The following is a 22,544-nucleotide window of genomic DNA, read 5'->3' as shown; positions in this document are numbered from 1 at the left end:
GGTTGGTCAATATAGGCGGAGTCATAATAAACGGATTCTACTGAATATATGTCTCGGATTGAAGAACTTCTGCCGCCATGAAGTCATCTTCAGTGAATACTTCCGGATTTAGTGGAACAATTCCAGAAGCTCTAAATCCGGATTCTCCTTTGCTAATGGACGCAACATTAATAAAGGCTTTTCTCGCCAAGGATGCAACATCATAGGGCATTATCTTCTCCGCGAGATGGCTTTTCAAAAATGAGTCACATTCTTTTTTGTAGGCCATTTTAAGGGGCCCAAAGAATGAAACGTCCAAAGGTTGCATCCTATGAGATGTATGTGGCGGCATAGACAACATGTGAATATGATTTACCTTCCAATATTCGTAGATCGTGAGAGAAATATGGCTAGCATGGTTATCTAGTATCTGCAGAATAGGTTCAAGGGCAGATGGCTTCGCATGTTGTTTAAAATGGACCAACCATTCAAGGAAAAGATTTTCGTTGATCCAGCCGTTGTCAGAGCATTTGTATAACGCTCCGGCTGGACCATCCTTCTGTAGCAGAGGAGTTAATCTTTTCCTTGGGAAAGTGAACATCGGTGGAATGTATCTACCTGCCGCACTCATTGCACACAACAAAGTGATATTCTTTCCTCGCTCCCAACTGGTCATTTATCCCACTTTCTTCTGCCCTTTGGTAGCCACAATTTTTCCAGGAGCTTGAACTGTGGATATTCCTGTCTCGTCACAATTATAAATGATCCTCGGGGCAAATTTATACTTTTCCATTGGCTGACCAAGTAGCTCAAAAAACATGCTTATTTCATTTTTGTTAAAAGCAGTGATTCGATTGATGCTGGGCGCTTCCGGTTTTCTAATCGAAAGGTTATGCCTAGACATAAATGCATTTAACCAATCTCGTCCAGCCATTGTAGAGGACTTATTGAAATTGTGCTTTAAATTTAATTTTTCAGTATATTCAAATGCCACATTTCTTATTTGGTTGGCGGTGCAACCATAAAAAATATTTGCCATTTTCTTCACTAAGTTTGCAAGCTCGGCTTCTATCTCAGCACTAAAGACAGTGCATCGTCCTAGACGTGGTCCAGATGTAAAACCACTTTTTATCCTCTTTTGAAGGCTTGAAAATGGGATCCCCATTACCTTAGCGGCATTTCTTATAGAAGAACCATCATTCACAAGCTTCATAGCCTTTTCTAGGCTATCAGAAGACCAGGAAGCCTTTTCAGTTGTTCTGACTCGTATCTTCGGCATTTCAAGGAATAACTATGCACTGCACTGTAAACTGAACTCACTGCGTTGAACTGTGTCTTGGAACTTTTTATGATGAACTGGATGAACTGTTTTGTCTCTGAGTAATGGTAGGAGTTTGGAGGAGTATAGTGGAGCAGGGGAAGGTTGGCGAAGTCGTACCGTCACGTAAGTCGTACCTCGGTCTTTTCAATAAGTAGAAGGCACTTTATGCAACGTAAAATGCTGTATTAGGGCAGCATGAAATCATACTAGACGCATATTCTTTAATCAGTTCCCGCCGAATCAGTATGGGGAAGTTATGCGCAAAAATAGAGACCTTTCCAACGAATGCAAAACCGTGGAAATCGGTTTGTGCGTTCTGGAGTTATAGCGTCAGGAAGGAAAACCCGACTTATTTTTATATAGTAGATATGGAACTCAAGGTTTTAGCTCCGCCATGAGGCGGCGCTAAGGTTGCACGCCGAAAATACTTTACTAGCATGATGAGAATAGGGTAGATAGTATGATTCAGTGCCTAAAATGTAAAATTTGGATGCATGACAAATATGTTGGGGTATCCAAACGAGTAAAAATATTCCTTTGTACTATTTGCAAATAAATACATAATTATTAAACTAATATATATTCTCATTTTGATATTACTTTGGCATAGGTACGACTTAGGGCGTCGATGGTACGACTTAACAAACCGGTTACGTTTGAACGGAGGTGAAGACGCCGTTTACGCGTTACTCGCAAGTATTGTTTTGTGGATATGAGGGTAACCTCCATTACCCGTTGTCTCCCATTATCCTACTCTCCCCTATTACTCAATTTACAAAGGGTAGATGATGGACTAAAATCATTGTCTACTTTGATCTCCAGAATATTACTCTCAGATTGAAAGTCTACTTTCAACATTTTCAAAATATCTTGAACTCCAAGGTTCAAAATATGAGCAAAACAACAATGTTGATTATATGATCGAACAATTGATCATTTATTGCCATCAAAATATTCAATTCACTCATAAATGTAGTGTTTGCCGCTGCCTTACCAACGGTTATTCCTTGAATATCATTCTTTAACCCGTATTCTGTAATACATTAAAAAAAACTTCCGCTACGTCGACCACAAGAAGGAATAAAATCAACAGTTAAGATTGTACGAGCTGCCAATCGTTGCTGCCAATTATTATCGATGAAGTTAATAGTTATGCCGTAATATGATCTGAAGTTTATCGAAATCCAGCCATCAACAGTGAAGGAAAATTTAGAACCGTTTTTGTTCAAAATTTCCTTGACCTCACTCGTTCCATTCATCACCATTCTCCGGGCACAATAACGTCGAGGTACACTAATGTTGGGATTTAAAATATGAAAAAAAATTTTGAAAGTCGCCATCGAATAAATTCTAGTGCAATTTTTTCGTCACCGTCCACTCCACAACTATAGCTTCATAATTCTTTGGTAATACTTTATTCTAAAATATAATATTTCTTTAAGTTCATTCATTTGAAAACGAAAACGGAAATGAATTGCCGCAAATATAAAAAAAAAAATATCAACATTAATTAAGTTACTTGAGATTGAAATAAAATTAAATTACCTGTTCAGAAAACATATCTGTCAATTTTTTTTGACCTGATGGCACTGGTTTTTGAATCAAAGTTAAGTTTCCATAAATTTCTTTGTAGGCCTTTGAACGAGCCGATTGTAAATGCTTCTTCATACTGAAAGTGTTGTTATCTTTCCGGCTAATAATCTTTGTCACTTTAGATTCTTCACACACTAAACATATTACTTTTTTCTCACTATTAATTGTTTTAAATGTAAAAAAATTTGTAAATTTTGAATTTTTCATTTTAGGGGGTTGATCAACCTCAGTTATAGTTTCACTTAATTCATCTTCACGTTTGTTTGATTTTTCCTTCTTTTTGGGTTATCATCACTAAAAATCACACTCGCCAACATTTTAGTGTATTTGAAGTCAAAAAATTGTAGGTCTTCACAGTTCAAAAATTTTCGTCAAACTGATGTTGGGCGATTTTGATGCCATTTTTTAAAGTACAGTGGAATGCCGGTAATCCGGACACGGCTTGATTCGGCATACCTTGTAATCCGACATGGTCATATGCCATATGTTTGTACTTTAGAATTTGTAATTTGTCCGATTACAAGGTATTTTTTTTGTAAAAAATTACGGACTGTAAGGGGTCTTAGGCACTTTTCTACAATCCGACAAATGAGCACATCCAACACTGCCCTGCAAACTGATTGTCGGATTACCGGGATTCCACTGTATATCTTAAAAGAAGACGATCTTGAAAATGTGGGCACGATATAATCAAATCCGGCCGCTGGAGAATTTTTTGAATTTCTAAAAAGTCGTTTTGTCACTGATTTTCAATAATTTATATCTCGGTGCCTACTGTTCCTTACACTATAATCCCCGGAGGTCATCACGAATTAAATCCACGTGCTGCATATTGCATAATTTTGCAGCGCGGCGGAATATGGATGACATGGACGTCATGCTTGACGCATCTGACCCAGCTGAACATACAGCGATACAAGAATTTGTTGGAGAAAGGCAAAGAAATTAGGAATAGGTATATTATAGAAAACTTTGAATAAATTAAATATTAAATATAAATATAAATTAAAATTGTTTTATATATAGTTCATTTATTTCTTATAACGTCCGCCAGCTCTCGAATTGCCGCTGCAATTTCCGGAATGGCCTCTGTCTGCGTCTTGGTGTCGTCAGTTGAGTTTGTGCAGGTGGCTATCACCTCCTGGGTTGATTTGGCCATTACTGACGTCCTCCAGGTACTTTTTTGGGGGGTGCTGATGTGGCGCTGTGGGGTCGCTATTGTTGTCAAAGGATGTTGAAGCATGTATGCTAAAAGAGTTGGAGTTTTGGGCTCCTCCTCCACTTTTGCCACCGGATCTTCCAGAGGGACCCCCTCGTACAAAAGCAATTCCAGCAACTGCTGTTTTGCCCCAGGCCGCAATTCCCCGCTCCTCCTGGGCCGTCATTCTTATGGTAGTCGGTGGGCCACTACCCGGAGCCTTCCGGTGTACTTACATCTTTATTTTATCTTTATTTCGCGTGCAATATTTCCAATCACTGAAGCGTTTTTTCCACTCCTCACTCATGAGCACTGGACCATCGCCGCAGCAATTTAATTTCGTGCTGAGGTCCGCCCTGCATTGATTTATATAATTTGGCGGCGTTTTCTGTCAAATTCTAGCGTGCAGTAGGGTTGACTTTAGGTATAGCGCACAGAATACCACTTAAGGCCGAACCATAACTTCGCCGTAAAAAGCGTCTTGGAGCTTTCGTACGTACGTTCGTTACGTGGTGAACACATAATCGCACCATTAATTTCATTTGTAATAATAAACAGTCGATTAACTAAATAACATCAACACTCTTCAATAGACTCAAACATTTCTGACTACAAAAAGCAGCTCTTTCTCCTCATCCAGCTGCCAATTTACATATTTTATTTGCTTAGGATTTTTTCGATAGTGGCCTCTAGTGGCACTGGTTTCAGCGATTATGGCTGACTCATGGTTTTGTTTGGTTGTTTTGCGGCCCAATGCGCCAGCAAACGCGTGACGATTTCTTAGATTTTCCCCTAGGTTTGAATTATCGGTAGCGGCAGCATATGATCGGCCCTCTTGAATTTTGCTTTTTTCAAGCAGAGTCCGCTGTATTTTTCCCTTGGCCTCTCTAATATTTTTAGGGTGATGTGGGCATTCATAGCTCGATGCAACATGAATTCGCTGACAATTTACATATTTTGGATAACTAACGTGCCCCCAACGTTGACAACGAAAACATTGCCGGTGACCGAGACTTTCGTTTAGATTCAACCTTGACCTGCAGATAGTTGATGTGTCTTACATTATAGAAGTCCAGGCCATTCTCGTTTTTGGTGACGTTTACCGTGATTATTGGGAGTTCGCCTTTTGTTTTTGAATTAATTACACCATGTTTTTTAAATGTATATATGTTGGTAGCAATGGTAACACTTATTAGGGACAAGTACCCCTTGTGGGATGACGGATGCTGCTGCCCTGTACTCGCCCTCTTACTCGTTTAGCCGTCGTAGCGAAAGCATGTCAAGTTTGTATTGTATACGCATCAAAGTTTTTCAATATGTTATATCCTGTAACATCTTATTCGTTTTTATTTCATTTGTAACAATAAACAGTCAATTAACTAAATAACATCAAGAGGTTATGGGTGCAACACGCTTCCACTGCGATGGATTTTAAAACTCAGATCGAAAAGCTGAGGGGAACAAATAATTGGGCAATGTGGAAGCGTCAAGTTGTCTTGGTCCTGAAACACCACGAAGTACACGAACTGATTACCGGAACCAAAGTCATGCCAAAAGCACCTGCAGTCGACCGTTCGGCAATGTTAAAGACGGCATACGAAGAAGAGCTGAAGAAGTACAGAAAAGCTGATGAGTTGGCGCAGTTTGTACTGGTGGTGAATGAATCTAATGTGGATCTAACGACCACATGTGACACTGCAAAGGCCGTTTGAGATAAACTTTTTAGTGTCTATGAACAGAACTCTGGTCAACGTTTAGACCGACTTTTAGAAAAACTGATCACCTACGATAAGGATGAGAGTGAAGATATCATGACACACGTTGCACGTCTTCAGCCATTTTTTCGTGAGTTAAATGAGGAATTGATGACTGTGGCAGAGGTCCAACTGCCAGACCTGTTGCTAAAGCGTCGCATCATGTCAACTACAATACTTCGATTTTAAAAGTGCGGGTGACGCGTGTGTGGAATCGGTGTGGGTTGTGTTAACTGTTATTATTCTTAATAAATATACCTAATGAGATATCACGACTTACGTTTAGTAGAAGATATGGAGACTACTAAGTCTAGTCAAGAAGTGACTTTTCTCCACTCTTGTCTCTCGCCAGCAACCCTTAAGGTTGTTGGGCGGTGACGCCGGGTTCGAAAAGATGAAGAGCAGAAGACTTGGTGATGTGTTGTGTTGCGCTGGTTGTAAGGCAGTGTAGTAATAAGGGTTCTCGGAGAAGTGAGACGATTTTCATTCAATGAATGCACATTGACTACTACTTTATATCTTCTTACAAAACTACAAACGAAGGCGGAGAACTATCCCTAGATCAGTTGAGCGGGGGCAGTGACCGTAGTGTGGTCTTAAATTCAGGGGGGCCTCAATTTGATGTAGTAAAGTTGTAAGCTCCTCGTGTGTAAGAGTACTGTTTCAAATTTCTATTTCAGATGCTCCCGCTTACCACAGTCCGCCAAAATATAACGAAATTGTGGGTATAAAATGCCAGGTTGTTCCAATTTCGACTGATGCACTCTCAGCTTCATCACAATTTAGGATGTCCTGTTTCAATTGTTTTGCCGCTCCGATAAAGGTCGTGCCATTGTAATATATGAACATGAGCGCAGTTCCTTCTTCTTTCTTCTTAACGCTGCGAGAAAAGCGTTAGCTGTCAAGTTATTCACCATTTCAGTATAAATTGCTTTCGTGGATAAGCATATGAAAATCGCAATGTACCTTTTATAGCTTCTATGGCCTCTTCCTTTGCTTATTATCACGTTAATTGGACCCGCGTAGTCAACTCCGGTGTGCTTTAACGCATTTGATGGTGTCACGCTCAGAAGTTGGCCTAGTTTTGCCCTAGCAATCCAGAACTTTCATCCGGTGAATGCTAATGTTGCTTTATTTCCACCAGGCAGCGACGTATGATGCTTGGGTAATTAATTTGCGAGATGATGATCGGATGAAACAAGAATTGGGTGTCGACGATTGTTCTTAAGATTTTAAGATGCGAATTTTTCCAATCGTGCTCCAACTTGAATTATCTACGAATAGAATTAGTGATTATTATTATGATTATTTCACTTTTCTTGGAAATTTGGGATAGCGCTTTTAATTTGTCACCAAATCCTTCTTGCTGTACAATTCTGACGACTGCTTGCAATGTTGTTTCAATTTCTGCATACAATATTCTACCTTTTCCTCCTGTGCAGAATCGTCGACAGTATGTTAACATTCGTAACATTTTATGTATTGACGAGAAACGAGTAGCAACAGTAGCAACAGCTTTTGAATTATGGGTTGAATTGGCAACGTTTCTTTCTTCGGTGTCAACCATGTTAGTCCTTGCAACCATAGCTCGTTATCCTTCAGTATGTTTGGTGCCGCCCCTCGTGTTATTAAATTAATGTTGTAATGTCGTAATGTTTCTGTTTACTTCACCAATCCTATTTGCCACAAACACCTCTCTTTTTTCCACGGGTTTGGTAATCAATGCTAAAGTGATCATCAAATCCGACCATGCGTAGATGTTTTCGTTAGATACTTAGCGAAGTCTGCACCTTTCTTAGAACGTAGAATTTCAAACTCAGACCATTTCTTGAATCCTCCCTCAAATGGGACGATTGAAAGTTGAGAGGGTGGCAACAGTGGACGCGTTGATGCGGATGGTGCACTGCATGCTGGCGTTGTGTGCAGCGATGCCAGAAATGAGGTAATTTGTCTGCGACAGGTTTCAAAATGACCGCTGTCAGCCTGTTGTGCATCCTAAATAGCAGTGACCAATCGTAGCAGAACATTGATCACGTACGGACCGTATTTTAGTACAATTATATTATTATTGCAAGGGTCACTTTATTATACAAGGGATACTTGTTGATCCGTAATTATATTTATTATCTATATTTATAAATAATGTTACTGTTATGCTAATCTAGTCTGTCTTTATTATCAACATCCGCGGCGACGCACTATGGGCAGTAAACCCGGCAAACACACGCACAATGCTGAGCTTCTTATTATAATATGTACTAATAGTTTTCCCCTGCTTTTCTGTTTTTGCGATGTAAACAATCGTTCTACCACATTTTGTCACTTGAGATTTGCTCTGGATTCAAACAGCGCGATACAAGGTCAGATGTATTGTCCGCAGATTGGACATATGTACTTCCATTGCTCATGTCGTTTTGGTAAATTTCAGCCACTCTGTTAGGTATAAATATTTCTCATATATTTGGTGGGCTTCTTATTCATTGCGTATACTGGAACGCCATGCAGCAGACGTTGGTATGTAGGGAGCGCTGGTTGACTCATAGGCATGGGTTGGTGCTGTAAAGATGAGTAATGTTTGTGACGCTGGTTGTAAGGCAGCGGAGTAGTTGGCAAGGTTTGAAAAGCGAGAAGTCTACCAGCTTTCTTAAGCTCACAATTTTGGCAGAGTGACTCTGAGCAGCATTACTTGAATACTAAATTTTTTCCAATGTGTTGGAATATATATACAAATTTTTGTCAGTGTGTGCAAATACATTATTGGATGGAAGTTACCAAGTTACTTGTGCGGAAGCTTTTTTGAGTACATGATACATAAAACTATTAGCGGCCGCATTACAACGGTCGGGTGCGCTCGATTGAACCCTGTTCGAACTAAACATTTTGCCTCCCCCGGCTAGAAGTTATGGTTCTTCGATCTGTATAGACGCTAAAGATGGTGCCTGAGAAGACCGTTTAAAACGCCACATAACCTCAATGATGCTGATGATAGTGACTGCGCCTGCCACGCTGAGTAAAATGTACGTATTGTATCTCTTGTCCCATGATGACGTCGAATGTGTGAACGAATGAGACAAATTTACGGGTAGAATGGAGAGGCCAAGTAGGCCTACTACAGTCGTTCGATCCTGTTTTAGTAACAGCAGATACTCCTTACTGTCCATGACGCATTTGCTGGTGATCTGTAACAAACCGGTACCCGTCAAGAGTCCGTTAGTCCGCTCTCCCGGACAAACCACTGCGATTGTGCAAGGTTGATTGGTGATAAACATCTATGTTCTTGGGGTTAACATCTTCTTTTGTAGTAAAGTTTTCAATTGGTGATACAATACGAACTTTCCAGTAGTGCACTCACAGTGTAGTGTAGGAACATTAAATGAATAATTTACATCATAGTTGTAAATTTTTAATTCTTGAGTCAGAGAAATTCAGCCCTTTACATCTACACTGTTTACTTACATTATTCATGGTATACCAAGCACTTTCACGTGTTACAGGGGACCCCCGGAAAACGCATTACGTTATTGAAAATGGGATTACAAGTCAAATCTAGAATCCGGTTAACTACAAGATAATTCAAGAGAAGGTATACAAAATTTTGCATGTACTAAGTTTAACGCAGGGATTTTCATTTTTTGTTGTCAGCATTTTTAACTATTTTGAAAATCATAGTTATTTTATTTGCACTAGAATCTCATACTTTCCGAGGGACCCACAAGCCTGCCTCATCTTACATGGACTGGACTAGAGAACGAAGGTAAGCAAAATAATCCTCCTTGTAAGCAAGTACTAAAACAGATAAAACGTCTATACCGCTAAAACAGATGGTTGACAATCAACTTTATATACGGATGACGCATTATCTACGGGAAATGTAAAGGTAAATGCTGCTCGTGTCGACGTGACACGACATTAATAATCTTACATTTTCCAGTGATGATAGTTTGGCTCGACTTCGTGCCTCTCAATCACAAGAACAATGCGAGGCGGAACAAAGTTTGTCGGGTCAGCTAGTTTATAATAAGAACGATCTGTAATCGCGCGAATCTATCCAGATTAGAAACGGAAGTTTATATAAATTTATTCAACGTTCGTTTCATTTTATAACTAATAACGTAATCAAATAATAAAAAATTGGGCTCCCAATGGGGTCATCAATCGCCGACTTATTCATAAGCCATCTCGAAGATATCTATTCTAAATAATCCGTAATCTTAGAAACATATCGTATTCTGGCACCGATATATTTGTCCTTGTTTTTAACTGCGATGGGACCTGTACGTGGTCTGTCGGGTAGCTGCTAACCTGCCGGACACAGCTCCCTAATGCAAGGTGTAAGCCAATACCAATACCAAGCAACCTCTTTTATCTCAACACTTTTGGAAAAGAACTATATACCTACATTAATTCACAAAAAAAATCACTATATGGGTGATGCATGTTGACAAATATACAACTTCTAATTTTGTATATATTATAAATAATAAAGCAAATTTTAAACTTATCATTAAAAATATTTTTGAATTTGATTTTTCAGGGATATCTAAGAAATCGATCAAGGGTGGGTCCATGTCTACCAAGCGGATCCTGCGGAAAAATAAGCAAGTCACCAACAAAAGTCGGCATCAATAGACTATGCTGCAAGACACGTTCATAGCGTACGTCCTCGGCTTTTAAGTCCCTGAAGTTGTCTCGAGAGACGACGACAGCACCTATCGCCGCCGCAACTTGCAACATTATTCGGTCATCGTATGCGCAATAGCGACGTCCACCGGCTTCCCACGACGACGTTGCAAACAACAAGCCACGGCGCACTAAATCATTCAGGCCCATAGGATCATCACATGCGTTTGCCCGCAGTCGGTGAGCAGGCACAAAAGCAAATACCTGATGTCCACGCCGCTGAAAAAATTCAATGCAGATGCGCAATCCTCTCACTGAAAACCGTCTATCCTGACCATGTCTACAAACAAATTAAATGTATTGATGATGAACTTGAACTTATATTTTAACGCACGCCATTGCAATGTTAGAGCTGTCGATGACAATCGGTTTTAAGTCTCCGATCCGATGATCATTCCTACCCCTTTCGTAGTGAATATTGTCTGTCACGAATGTTTCAGGATTGTGGTAGGTTTTTATGTTGGTTATTTGATTGTCGTTATCGCAAGTTAAAACATTTTATATTGTCGACACAATGTTGTTTGTATTGATCTGATGGGGTAGTTCTGCGTGTTCAAGTTGATACTTTTCGAATGCGTCTCCAAGATTCATTAACTTTTTGAGTTTGCCTAATGGTCCGTCAGAAGTCAACAAACGGTGCACATCAGCAACCATTTTCTGTATTTGTTTACAAGTTGATGCACATGAACATTCTACGTTGTTATGGCTTTTAACTTCAGTTGAATCTATAACATTTGTCTCTTTAGGAATTGGGGATATATCGTGCAATTTATCGGCTTCGAGTCCACGCAAGGCATTTGTTGTTACTTCTGGTGTAGAGCATATCAAAATTGCTTCATTTTTTACTTGTTTTTCGTCTTTGGGTGATGTTAATATTGCAGCGAATGAAGTCCTCGGACTTTTTATCCGATTTGAGTAATTCAGAGATAGGTGATGAGGCACTGCGTTTACAAGACTTCCCCACTGTTGGAACCTCAAGAGGTAACACACTCTTACTTGCTAATGGTGCGGAATCTTCTACCAACGTGTTGTCGTTGTTATCATCTTCTTCCTCATCTACTGCGGGGATATAAATTACTGAATCGTCATCCTGTAATTCAATCCCCACCGCATCTCTCGATGTATTATCAGACAAGACGCTGCAGGACATTTTTCTGGAAGAGTTAGAAAGCAGAGACGTGTAAACTCTATCCCGCAACTCGTTGAATTTATCCGTAGATAAATCCAGAAGATCTTGAAGAAAACGAGAGTATAAAGTAAATAAAGATATAAATGTATATTGACGTTTGGTAAATGAAGTTTAAATTAATATCGCACCTTGAATTTTGATGTAGTCATTCATTTTGGGGAAATACACTTATAGGCTTGACTTGACAAATTATACTGCTGACATGAGGTTTCAACAATTATCAAAGTTTTCTATTTTGTTTATATAACTTGTAGCTATAACAATATAAGTCATTTATCATTATTGATAAACAGAAATTATACAATGAATATTATGTACGACTTGGCCGTCCGTATCTAAAATACCACGTTTCGGGTCTAAAGACCATGGATAAACTGGCGTTTTATAGGTGGAAATAGAAAAATATATTTTTTCTACTAACGTTTATAACGTGGAACTTGAGTGGAAGTAGAAAAATAGAGTATGCACCTCGTGGCTAAACGTTGTTAAAGACTCGATTGATTGACCGCTCGCTACGCTTTTGTCTGTAATGCCCTCGGTTTTAGGACGGCTTGTATGATTAGTTTTAATATAGGAGGAGAAAAGATTTGATGTCCAGGATGAGATGGTTGTTAAATAGCATTTTTATCAACGTGTGTATAAAAACACACGTTTTTAAGCAATACTTAATGCCAACAGACAAAGTGTTTATAGCCGCTGAAGATTTTTCAATGAAAAAATGATTTAAAAATAATTAAAGATGACAAAAATGAATAAATTTGCTTATATTGTCCACACTTTTTTATTTAGGTACCTATTTTTCCTTGTGATTTGGAATTATAGGAATCATTGGAATAAATATGGAAATACAAAACCTATGTATTAATTACCATCAAAAATATTAAATATACACAAAAAGCATTATCATGTTATTTAGAAAAAACATGTTTATTTAGTTTAGTTATCAAGTTTTATTTATAAGAATATAACTCTATTAAAAATTTATTAAAAAACCTGAAAACTATATTTATTACTATCATTTTAATGCTTTGCAATTTAAGTTATATAAAATAAACTATTGTTGCCAATTGCTAGTATTTGGTAATTTAAATAATATATCGTGTACTTCCCCGAAGTAGATTTGTAGATTTCATGTTATGTTGACAGTTTTAAGAATTGTTTATCACCTTACTAATTTACTTATCTAATCAGTTTCAAGACAGGTACAAATGTACGTACGTACATAAATATATTATAATTTAGTAGATAATATAATTAGTTTAAATTAAAAATATTGTTAGCCCCCACTGTTTTACATTCGTTTGCATAAATACGCGCGTGGTTTAAAGCAATTTTCATCAGTATCTGTACAAACATTTCTACCATCAACCAAAATATAAAGTAAAATGAAGTTGTTCACTGCTTTGATGATTTTTGCACTTGTGGCTTGCGTTTGTAATGCAACTTCACCTGCGCCAGTTGAAGAATATGTTGAACATCCTGAAAATGACGGTAAGATCAAAACCACCGATAATTAAAGTTACATAATTATTATGATGATTATTTATTGTTTTAGTAATTGAATCGGTCGAAAGCACTATATCATCGCGTGCTGGTTGCACCGCCAGTTTCTGTTCCAACTTATGCGCACGGTTGGGTTTCCGTTGGTACAGATGTTTGAATGCTAATGTTTGCCAATGTCTGCGATAGACAATTGGTGAACTAAACAGGCGGTCCTTTAAATATAATGATTCGATTTTCTACGTTTTATTTGTAATCTCGTTACATATTATTGCAAATTTTAAAATGTTATTTTTCTGTTTATATCATTCTTATTATAAGCATTGAAACAATTTCAATAGAATTTTTTTTTAATTTAAATAAACCTTGCATGTATCAAAATTATAAATTTTAAACATACTTTGAATTTAAAAGAATAATAATAACAAAGTACTGATTAAGGAATAGTCGACTCTCGGTAATTCCAACCTGCGATACTTCGCATCTCTCAAATTTATCAGGAATTCCCTACAAAATCTCTTTATATTTTGAACTAAATCAATACATTTTATACGCTTGGTAATTTGAACAAAAAATGCTATATATCAAAAGGAATCGTTAATTCGAACTCATCGGCGTCCAACCGATATGATTAGTTTGACTATTTTAACACTTTTGCACGAATTAATTTGTTTAGTTATATTTCAGTTACTGTTAGTCCTTCATTGGTATTCAGATTAAAGATTTGTGTTAATTATGAGCCCTAAAATGAAGTAAACCAGTATAGCAGAGTTTCCAAAAGATTAATTTATCCACACTACGAATACGTTTATGTATGTACACGAATATACCTTTAAACTTTTTTCATTGTTATTATATAGGTTTTTTCGCAAATTTTGTAGCATTTGATATTTCAAACACTCAATAATTCGAAATATTATAAGAGTCCCTCGAGTTTCAAAATTGCGAGAGTCGACTGTATATATTATTCTGATGATACGATATTTATATATAGAATTGGAAATACCTTTCTTTACTTACTGTCACCCTTCATACAATTTTTAATTGCTTTGCTCATACAATAGTATTTATTTTTAAAATTAAAGGAAAAAAAAATAAAGCCAGGTAAAATTCTGAAACATTTATTTCGCTCTTTAGTCTCATAGTATGAGCAAAGCGCAACTGCGCATTATGAGTGTTTATATTAAGATATAATTATATACGGAAAATTTATATATTTTACAAGGAATAGTTAACAATAACATGCAATAAAGATAAGATATCTAACAGCGACAACATCTTACGTATTCCGCAATCGTCACCATGCAATTCGGTCTGCATTTGCTTATGTTGTTTACGCTATTTATTTAACTTCTTTCCTATATCTTCTTCCCTGTTAACACGATAACACACATTAACACAACGCAAAAACTTGACACACAGAACACCCCCTAGAATACAAATTTAATCAGTTCCTGGTGATGCCCAAAGGGCGAAACATGTTAAACTCTCAAACAAATTGTAAAATCCAAAGAAAAATCACAAATTATTTTAATAAATATATTTTATAAATTATTAAGTCTTTAAAATTTCCTTCTACACTACTGAAAAATGCAAAGTTGTAAATGCCGTGCCGTTCCGACACGAGTAGCAGCGGCACATAATAGGATGTTAAAACAAATCGTGAAAAAACTGGCGTTTTAAAGGTGGTAAAAAAAGAATTAATTAATAAGAACTAGTCTTTCTTAAACATAACATCCTACAAATTTTACACTCTTTTAAATTTTTTATTGGGGAGTTTAAACTCGCACGCCTTCAATCTACATTAACCAAAATTAGTTTTGGGAAACTCTTAAGGTTTATCCTTTTATTTTACGACAACCAACGGTGTTGATGTCGTTACTGGAGTGATTAGAAGTTTTACGCGACTGTATTTATTTATTTTTAATTTAATAAATAATTACTATGGTATGAGTACACGGGTACTCACGCATCTGTATCTTCGAAAACCCAATCGGGCGCAAATGTTAGAACATAAACGTGCGGTACAAACAGCGCGACTTGATAGAGTGTTATCAACTGAGTCAAATGCTGCATGAAAAATTATCAAATATATTAAAAACATCATTATACTTATATTCATATTTACCCTCATTGCCTATATCCACATTTTGATTGTCTTCTTCAAGTGTCGACGGTGAGGACAAACATTACGCGCAGGCCACAAACGCAAAAATTGCAAAAACAATAACGAACTTCATTTTTTGATATCTTTGCCGCAAAAAAATTAAAATCAATGGTTAATGTTGGTTAATCTATGGTTTGCAGAGTTGTTAACGCTTCAAAAATTGAGCATTTTTATCCTCAAAGTTGAAAACCAGAGACGGGCTTTAATTTATATATATTTGTTGTTTAAAATTTATTATTGTTTAACTTCACAGGTTTCACTATATCATTGTAGTACAATCTAAAATACGGGTTTTGAAAAATAATGGTAAAATTACAAACTAATCAGTTAATTCTGAAAACTACAAATGTGGCTTCATTGAATTTTTCTCGGGGAACTACATGTAATCTCCTATCACCTAAACATTTTTCTAAAAAAACTATTGTTAATTAATATATGTTAAGCACATCACAATCAATAAGAACTAAATAATTTGATAAGGTACCTCGTCGGCAATAGTATAATCTGTATTCATCTGATAGATTCCTGCACTTCTTGCAAAGACAATCTAAAGGTAACATGTTTGCCGCTTTTTTAATCTGTGCTTAAGATATGGGCTGACAACCCAATCAGTAACTCGACCTAACAAACCGACTATAACGGTGCAATTTGACCCCTTAGTTGATCTTGCTTTGTATTATTCATAGTGCAAAACAATAAGTCTAAGTCGGGCATTTTTGTGTTTAAATTGTTTCCAAAAGGAGAGATTATTCAGAGAAGAACCTGGTGCAATTGAGGAAAAAAATAGGGCTTCAAACGATATCGAGATTTTTTTCGGTATCGTCTCGCTTTTCCGAGACGAGAACGGGACGAGGCGTGTTTCAAAAATTTCTCGGCGGTACCGAGACCACAGTCCGAGTATCGTTTTTGGTCTCGTTCAATTTTTTTTATGTTGTTACTGCGTTGTTGTTGCTGCGGTGTTGTTGTTTTTAAGTTGTTATTAGAAAACTGCGAAAAATTCCAATATATAAAATCTGGTGACCATCGGTGAAATATTTATTTTGTATATTCCAAAGAACAAGTCAGTAACCAAATATCATGACCTTTTTGACTTTTCGAAAGTTTTATGAAAATTTTGTCTTTATTCATACATCCGGAGATTTTTTTTGTATTTTTCGGTCTTTCTTGTAGCAAAGATATGAACAACAAAATATTTTATATATCTGGGGAAGTGTATATAATAGATTTCGTCAAATAAGATTTATAGGAGATTTTTAATTTTTTCTTTACACATAAAACCATTAAATGTAAAAAAAGAGCAAGCTAAATATAAGAAAAATAGTTTCACACAATACCGAGATTTTGCTAGTATCGTCTCGGTCTTGTATCGCTTTTCCGAGACGATATTTTTGATAGCCTCGTCCACTCTGGTCTCGTGTGAAGCCCTAGATGGAGGGATGCCATGCATCCACATAAACTAAAAATAACGGCATCTTATCCGATGATACCAAATTAGGGGCTGAAATTATTCTTCATCATTCTCAGCTCTCCGACGAACTGTAAAAATATTTTTTAGATATTTATCTAGATTAAATATGGCTGGATTTGTAACTCATTTGTGGTCACGAAGGAAAGCATAAATTCTAACTTGAGTATCAAGCAACAAGAGTCTTTATTAGAAATGTCCGTAGATAAAACTTGATACATTTTTGGGCTCCTAGGCAGGAGGTATATCCCAAACTTTTATGCAAAGCAGTGAAGTTCTTTTTACTCTTTGCTACAACATACATATGTGTGAGTGGGTTTTCCCACCTGGTTATGATAAAAACAGAGAACTGTAATCGACTTGATGCAAAGTCAGAATTAAAGTTAAAATTGTCCAAAATTAAAATTGATTCAATTTGCAAACAAAAAACAAACTCTGCCACTGTATTTGTAACCTTCTATTAACCGTTTATAATTTTTTATAATTGTACCATTTTCTTTTGGGAAGGGGTGATGTTATTTGGTTAGTTAGGCGGTTTGCTGTTATCTAAAAACTTTAACTAGAGTTCGTGGAGCCATAAGATTGAGAAACCTTGTATTAAGGCAAGTTAACAAGTGTAAAAAATTGCAACTCGGATAATTAAGTTCAAAACATTAATTTAATCAATTTTTTTACGATTCTCTTTGTAAATTACAGAATCGTCATCCTGTAATTCAATTCGCATCTTTCGACGTATTTTCAGACAAGTCGCTACTGGACGTTTTTCTGAAAGAGTTAGAAAAGTAGAGACGTAAAAACTCTATCCCGCAACACGTTGAATTTATCCGTAGATAAAGAAAACCAGAGTATAAAGTAAATAAAGATATGAATGTATATTGACGTTTGATAAATGAAGCTTAAATTAATATCGTACCTTGAATTTTGATGTAGTCACTCACTTTGGGGAAGTACACTTATAAGCTTGACTTAACAAATTATACTGCTGACATGTGGTTTCAACAATTATCAAAGTTTTTTATTTTGTTTATATAACCTGGAACTATAATAATGGAAGACATTTAGCATTATCGTTATCCCAACTTCAGTTGAGAAGACAATTATTTGTCTCATAAAAAAAAATTATTTCCTACATGTTATCATAACATAACATGTTATCATAATATATTTTCTACATGTTATGTTGTAAATTAGAGTCGGTTGTATGATTAGTTTGAATACAGGAGAAGAGATTATTTGAAGTCCATGATGAGATGGTTGTTAAATAATATTCTTATCAACGTGCATAGAAAAACGTTTTTTAAGCAATGCCAATAGACAAAGTGTTTTAACTACAGCGGACTAAGATTTTCCTAAGAAAAATGCAATTAATTAAATAAATTTGCCTATAATGTCCACATTTTTTATTGGCATATTTTTCCTATGATTTGGAATCATAGGAATCATTGGAATAAATGTGGAAATACAAAACCAATGTATTAATTACCATCAAAATTATTAAATATACACCAAAGGCATTATCATGTTATTTAAAAAAAACCATATTTATGAAAACTTATTATTAATAAAAACTTTTTTTTAAGTTTTATTTATAAGTATATAACTCTATTAAAAAATCATTAAAATAAAATAAAACCCAAAAATTATATTTTTTATTATCATTTTTATACTTTGTATATTTAAGTTATTTACAATAAACTATTGTTGCCAATTGCTAGTTTTTGGTAATTTAAATAATATATTGTGTACTTCCCCAAAGTAGATTTGTAGATTTCATGTTATGTTGACAGTTTTAAGCATTGTTTATCACTTTAATAATTTATTTTTCTATTCAGTTTCCAGACAGGTACAAATTTACGTACGTACATAAATATATTATAATTAAGTAGATAATATAATTATTTAATTTAAATTTAAAATATTGTTAGCCCCCACTGTTTTACACTCGTTTGTATAAATACGCGCGTGGTTTAGAGCAATGTTCATCAGTTTCTGTACAAACATTTCTGCCATCAACCAAAATTTAAAGTAAAATGAAGTTGTTCACTGTTTTGATGATTTTTGCACTTGTGGCTTGTGTGTGTAATGCAACTTCACTTGCGCCAGTTGAAGAATATGTCGAACATCCTGAAAATGACTGTAAGATCAAAACCACCTATAATTAAAGTTACTTAAGTATTATGATGAATTTTTAGTAATTGAATCGGTCGAAAGCACCATATCATCGCGTGCTGGTTGCACCGATCATTTCTGTTCCAACTTATGCGCAAGATTGGGTTTCCGTTGGTACAGATGTTTAAATGCTAATGTTTGCCAATGTCGTCGATAGACGATTGGTGAACTAAACTGGTGGTCCTTTAAATAAAATGATTCGATTTTCTACTTTTTATTTGTAATCTTGTTACATATTATTACAAATTATAAAATGTCATTTTTCTGTTGATATAATTATAAAGCATTCAAACCAAACTTATTTTTTATTTAAATAAACCTTGCACGTAACAAAAATATGAATTTTAAACAATTTTGAATTAAAAAATAATAATAATAATTAAAGAATAGTCGGCTCTTGTCAATTCCAACGATAACTTAAAGTTCTTTATAATTTAAAGTTATCACGAGTTCCTTACAAAATCTCTTTATATTTCGAAATAAATCAATAAATTTTTATGCACTGGGTAATCCGAACAAAAAATCATTGCGATTAATTCGAACGACGCGTTAATTCGAACTCATCGGCGTCCAACATTCGACAATTCAAAGTTACAGAGAGGAGGAAAGATTGTATGTACATTTTACGATAAGTACAAAGTTGTGTCAACGTATACGTGCCTTTATTTTTGTTATGATTAGTTTGACTATTTGAACCCCTTCGCAAGAATTCGTTTGTTTAGTTATGTTTCAGTTACTGTTTATCTTTCGTATACAGTATATATACAGTGGTAGGTATATAGACTAAAAAAATGTGTTAATTATGAGCCCTAAAAAGTATAAATGATTGACGATTACTGAAAAAGGGATGGACAATTCTTTGTAACCTTTGACAGAGCTTGCTCCGTCCCATGCATAATGCAAGCTTTATAGGTGGAAGTAGAAAAAAAATGAAACCAGGTAAAATTCTAAAATATGTATTTTGCTCTTTAGTCTCATAGTATGAGCAAAGTTCAACTGCAGATTATGAGTATTTATATTAAGATATAATTATATACGGAAAATTTATAGGTATATATTACAATGAGTAGTTAACTATAACATGTTACATAGATAAGAAATCTAACAGCGACAACATCTTACGTATTCCGCAATCGTCACCACGCAATTTGGTCTGCATTTGCTTTTGTTGTTTATGCGATTTATTTAACTTGTTCTCTATAACCACCTTGAGGTTTTTGTATTTCAACTTTTGTATATTAAATCTTTAAAATTTCCTTCCACACTACTGACAAATGTATTATAAATTCCGGGCCGCCTGTCGGACCATGTTGGGCCGTTCCGACACGAGTAGCTGCGGCGCATTATAGGAGGTTACAGTACTTTAGTCACAGCCCTGGTCGAAGGTGTTGAAAGTACCACTTTTTGCGTCTACAAATTGTGAAAAAACTGACGCTTTAAAGAAGGACGTAGAAAAAAGAATTAATTAATCAGAACTAGAATTACTAAAACATTACATCCTACAAATTTTACACTCTTTTAAAGTTTTTGTTAGGGAATTTAAACTCGCTGTAAATGTGTACATGGCACGCCTTTAATCTACATTTACCAAACTAAGTTTTGTGAAACCCTTAAACGTTTATCTTTTTATTTTACGACAACTGTATTTACGTATTTTTGAATTTAAAAAATAATTACTATGGTACTAGTAAGAAATCTGAAATTGTGTGAAGGGTGACTGGGGATTAAGGATCGCAAGTTGTGGCATAAATATAAACATACATAGTATAATATGCAATGCTTCGAATAATTATATTTTTAACATATTTGGATTTCATATACAATCCATCAGATTTCAAATAGCAAGAACAGAATTAAGTCGATCAATCAGTGGGACAATCAAGTTATCTAGGTATCTAACGATAACAACGACAGACACGGGTACTCATGCATCTGTATCTCCGGAAACCCAATCGTGCGCAAATGTTAGAACATAAACGTGCGGTACAAACAGCGCGACTTGATAGAGTATTATCAACTGAATCAAATGCTGCATGGAAAATAAACAATCGTATTTGAAACATTATAATACCTATATTTGTATTTACCTTCATTGTCAATATCCAGAGTTTGATTGTCTTCCTCAAGTGTCGACGGTGAGGACAAACTATACGCGCAAGCCACAAGCGCAAAACTTACAAAAACAATAAGAAACTTCATCTTTTGATATCTTTGCCGCAAAAAAATAAAGTCAATATTTAATGTTGGTAATCTATGGTTTGTAGAGTAGTTATCGCTTCAAAAATTGAGCATATTTATACTCAAAGTTCCAAAGCAGAGACGGACTTTAATTGAAATATATTAGTTGTTTAAAATTTATTATTGTTTAACTTCACAGGATTCACTATATCATTGTAGAACAATTTTAATCACGGGTATGGAAAAATAATGGTTAAATAACAAACTAATCAGTTAATTCTGAAAACTATAAATGTGGTTTCAGTGAATTTTCCTCGGGGAACTACATGTAATCTCCAATCACCTAAACATTTTTCTTAAGAAACTATGGTAAATTAATATATGTTAAGCATATCATAATCAATTAGAACTAAAATGTTTGATTTGGTACCTTGTCGGCAATAGTATAATCTGTATTTATCTGATAGATTCCTGCTCGTACACCCAAATTTCAAATTGCGGCAACTCTAATACCACTTCATGCAAAGACAATCTAAAGGTAACATGTTTGCGGTTTTTTAATCTGTGCTTAAGATATGGGCTGACAACTCAATCAGTAACTCAAGTTAACAAACCCACTATAACGGCGCAATTTGACTCCTTAGTTGGCTTACCTTAAAACTATAAACAAATAGATTTGATGATTTTGCTTAGTATTTTTCACAGGGCAAAACAATTTGAAGCCTAATCCGGGCATTTCTGTGTTTGAAAATAGTTTCCAAAGGAAAAGACAATTCAGAGAAGAACCTATTGCTATTGAGGAAGGAAAAATGCCATGCATCAACATAAACTAAAATTAACGGCATCTTACTCCTGTTCTGAATCTATCCGTTTATTGTACAAAAGCGGGGTTTCTCCTAGGAGTTCGGCATTCGACAGTAGGGGGTGTGCAACAAGTTTTACGCAATGGTGGCTTGATGACTAGTAGTCATGTGCAACACACATGATTCCAAAATAGGGGCTGAATTTATTTTTCATCATTCTCAGCTCTCCGATGAACTGTAAAGATATTTTCTAGGTATTGATCATGTTAAATATGGCTGGATTCGTAACTCATTTGTGGTCATGAAGAAAAGCATGAAATCAAGCTTGAGTATCAAGCAGCAGAGGTCATTATTAGAAATGTCCGAAGATAAAACTTGAGAGATTTTTGGGCTGCTAGGCAAGTGGTGAAGTTTTTTTCCCTTTGCTATATTATACATAGTTTTCTCACTTGGTCATGTTAAAAACAATAAACAGTAATCGACTTGATGCCAAGTTCGAATTAAAGTTAAAATTTAATAAAATGACTTCTAAAATTGATTCAATTTGC

At 35.5% G+C, this 22,544-nt stretch overlaps 1 protein-coding gene and 4 long non-coding RNA genes across 5 annotated transcripts; 2 read left to right on the top strand and 3 right to left on the bottom strand.

Moving 5' to 3' along the window:
- Positions 1-37: 37 nt before the first annotated feature.
- LOC135802841 (uncharacterized) lies at positions 38-655 on the bottom strand. The gene has a single exon (XM_065316462.1). It carries the CDS (start codon positions 653-655, stop codon positions 38-40), a length of 618 nt encoding a protein of 205 aa, XP_065172534.1.
- A 10,366-nt stretch (positions 656-11,021) lies between these two features.
- On the bottom strand, positions 11,022-11,929 carry LOC135802840 (uncharacterized). Its single transcript, XR_010550640.1, has 2 exons — positions 11,843-11,929; positions 11,022-11,758 (listed from the first exon to the last, which is right to left on the bottom strand). It is a non-coding gene; the product is annotated as an uncharacterized lncRNA (long non-coding RNA).
- A 924-nt stretch (positions 11,930-12,853) lies between these two features.
- Positions 12,854-13,546, top strand: LOC135802839 (uncharacterized). Its single transcript, XR_010550639.1, has 2 exons — positions 12,854-13,205; positions 13,270-13,546. It is a non-coding gene; the product is annotated as an uncharacterized lncRNA (long non-coding RNA).
- Positions 13,547-18,840: 5,294 nt separating this feature from the next.
- On the top strand, positions 18,841-19,274 carry LOC135802844 (uncharacterized). Its single transcript, XR_010550642.1, has 2 exons — positions 18,841-18,982; positions 19,039-19,274. It is a non-coding gene; the product is annotated as an uncharacterized lncRNA (long non-coding RNA).
- A 1,508-nt stretch (positions 19,275-20,782) lies between these two features.
- Positions 20,783-21,373, bottom strand: LOC135802843 (uncharacterized). The gene is made up of 2 exons (XR_010550641.1): positions 21,103-21,373; positions 20,783-21,044 (listed from the first exon to the last, which is right to left on the bottom strand). It is a non-coding gene; the product is annotated as an uncharacterized lncRNA (long non-coding RNA).
- Between the last annotated feature and the right edge of the window lie 1,171 nt (positions 21,374-22,544).

Source organism: Atheta coriaria, unplaced genomic scaffold (assembly GCF_025399875.1).
Source record: "Atheta coriaria isolate IRGN ID8LTWV9N9 unplaced genomic scaffold, Caltech_Dcor_3.1 hic_scaffold_59_pilon, whole genome shotgun sequence".
Lineage (NCBI taxonomy): Eukaryota > Metazoa > Arthropoda > Insecta > Coleoptera > Staphylinidae > Dalotia > Dalotia coriaria.
The sequence above is the reverse complement of the archived record's forward strand: the minus strand, read 5'-3'. Positions and strand labels throughout refer to the sequence as shown.

What these genes read in the sequence shown, in the direction of transcription:
- LOC135802841 (XM_065316462.1), bottom strand. Translation starts at nt 655, where the DNA reads ATGACCAGTTGGGAGCGAGGAAAGAATATCACTTTGTTGTGTGCAATG.